Source organism: Antrostomus carolinensis, unplaced genomic scaffold (assembly GCF_000700745.2).
Source record: "Antrostomus carolinensis isolate BGI_N321 unplaced genomic scaffold, ASM70074v2 scaffold48548, whole genome shotgun sequence".
Classification (NCBI taxonomy): domain Eukaryota; kingdom Metazoa; phylum Chordata; class Aves; order Caprimulgiformes; family Caprimulgidae; genus Antrostomus; species Antrostomus carolinensis.
Genome location: NW_010331904.1, coordinates 409 through 2,349, shown reverse-complemented (window position 1 = coordinate 2,349; position 1,941 = coordinate 409). Strand labels below are relative to the sequence as shown.

The 1,941-nt window shown below is 51.3% G+C and overlaps 1 protein-coding gene across 1 annotated transcript in view; it reads right to left on the bottom strand.

Annotated features, from left to right (window-relative positions):
• Positions 1–1,941, bottom strand: part of LOC104529121 (serine protease HTRA2, mitochondrial) — a gene marked incomplete at its 5' end in the record, with an annotated part of 8,259 nt that overhangs the window by 5,918 nt on the left and 400 nt on the right. The window contains 2 exons of the mRNA XM_010173323.2: positions 188–257; positions 1,114–1,222. Coding sequence (XP_010171625.1) covers positions 188–257; positions 1,114–1,222 — 179 coding nt within the window. The remainder of the gene's footprint in view (positions 1–187; positions 258–1,113; positions 1,223–1,941) is intronic.

The window sequence follows — 1,941 nt, the reverse complement described above, 5'->3', positions numbered from 1 at the left end:
GGTCTAGTGGAAGGTGTCCCTGCTGCTGGCAGGGGGGTTGGGACTGGATGAGCTTTAAGGTCCCTTCCAACCCAAACCATTCTATGATTCTATGAAAAACAAGCACTCTCAGTTTGGAAGATCCCATCACACGTTCACCACGCTCCACCAAGACCAGTCTGTTGGCCCCTGACCTTTGAGCACATACCTGGGTGTCAGAGTCAGCATCATCACTCCTATGTAACGGCGCTTTGTCTCTGCGTTGCCAAACCAAGAGCCTGTGAAGGGAACGACATCAAACAACAAGGCTGGGAACAGACACGCACTCAAAACAGCGCTGGGCTGGGCCAGCCGAGTCACACAGCCCACACACCTCACGGCAGACACCATGCAGAGAGAGTCGTTCTGATTCCCTACCAACAGCTTATTTATGCTCCATTTACCAGTTAAAGCTTTACAGGTACTGCATGCTTTGCTTTCCTGGTCTGAGCTGTCATTTTTTTGACAGAGAATATCACCCCGGGGTGTCAACATGAGAACCGGAAAGCAAGAGTCTGCATTAAATAAATATCACAAACACAAAAGAACAAAAAGAGGCAATGTTCTACAGCAGTAAATCAACTACCTGTCCTTTATGACACAGCTGAACCCTGCACCTGGGTTTCCATTAGAACACACAAGGCTAAGCAGCCCCCGGTTTCCAGGTCATCCTTTCCCTTTTTTCAACTCCAAATAATGGTCCAACAATTTCCCCGTGTGCTGAGATCTACTGAAAAGTAGCAATGGAGAAAAAAAAACCTAAAATAATCCTCACCTACTCCTGGGGACTTACGTGCAAGCTACTCAGGACACTTTAAAAAGTCTTTACCTGCAGCAGACACAAGGCAACATGCTCCTTGCAGTTTGTTAGGCCCCTGTGGGCAGGGAAGTAGAGGCACAGCTCTCCCACGGCAGGGGGGAGTTTCATGACAGATGGGAGAATCTTCTCACCCTGAAACACTCCCCCTCCCCCTCTGCTTGCCCTTCTCTCAGAAAAAGGCCCCAGGGCCCAGCTGTGACAGTTTCCTTCTTTCATCCTCCTCCTTCTGGCCTCCTCCTCCCCCCAGTACCCGAGTAGGGAGGCACCCAACTCACTTTTGCGCTGCTCCTCCTTTTGCAGGAACTTCCGCAGCCGGTCCGAGGGGATGGCAAAAGAGATGCCTGATGTCACCTTCATAGTGTTCACCCCGATCACTTCGCCATCCTGCAGAGGAAAGGGCACTGTGTTACCCAGCCTGCATCGTCGTGGAGAGGAGGGGAACGACCATGCAAGCCTGGAGCCCTGGATTGGCCAGGATGGGGTTAATGTTCTTCTCAGCAGCCAGAGTGGCTGTGGTTCAGGTTCAGTGGGGGATTTGTGATGAGGAGAATGTTGAGCAGTTACTGATGTTTTCAGTTGCTGCTGGAAGTCCAAGGCCATCATGTTTTGCCAGTTTGCAAGTGCAAAGGGCTGGGAGGGGGCAGCGCAGTAATTAGCAAACCCCCAATTGGCATTTGGCTCTGCAATGAGATATTCCATCTCCTGTCCCCCACGGGCAGGACATTGCCCAGGGCTGAGCGGGAAGCTGGGGATTCTCTCGGGGATGGCTCGGGCTCTGGCTCTCCCGGGATTGCGGGTTGGGTTTGGGGACTGTCTCTGCTCCGGGGTCGCTGGCTGGGACAGGCTGGGCATCAGTCAGCGGGTGGTGAGCAATTGCACTGTGCATCACTCATTTCTATATTCTGTTATTACTGCTGTTATGATTATCATTTTATTTTAATTAGTAAATAGTTTTTATCTCAACCCCTGAGTTCCCTTGCCCTTTCCAATTCTCTCCCCTAGTCCCTGGAGGGGGGATGAGAGAGAGAGCGACTGTGTTTGACTGCAAACAAAAAGGGTGAAACCACCACACACGCGGTTTGCAGTGCAGGCTCTTCATATTT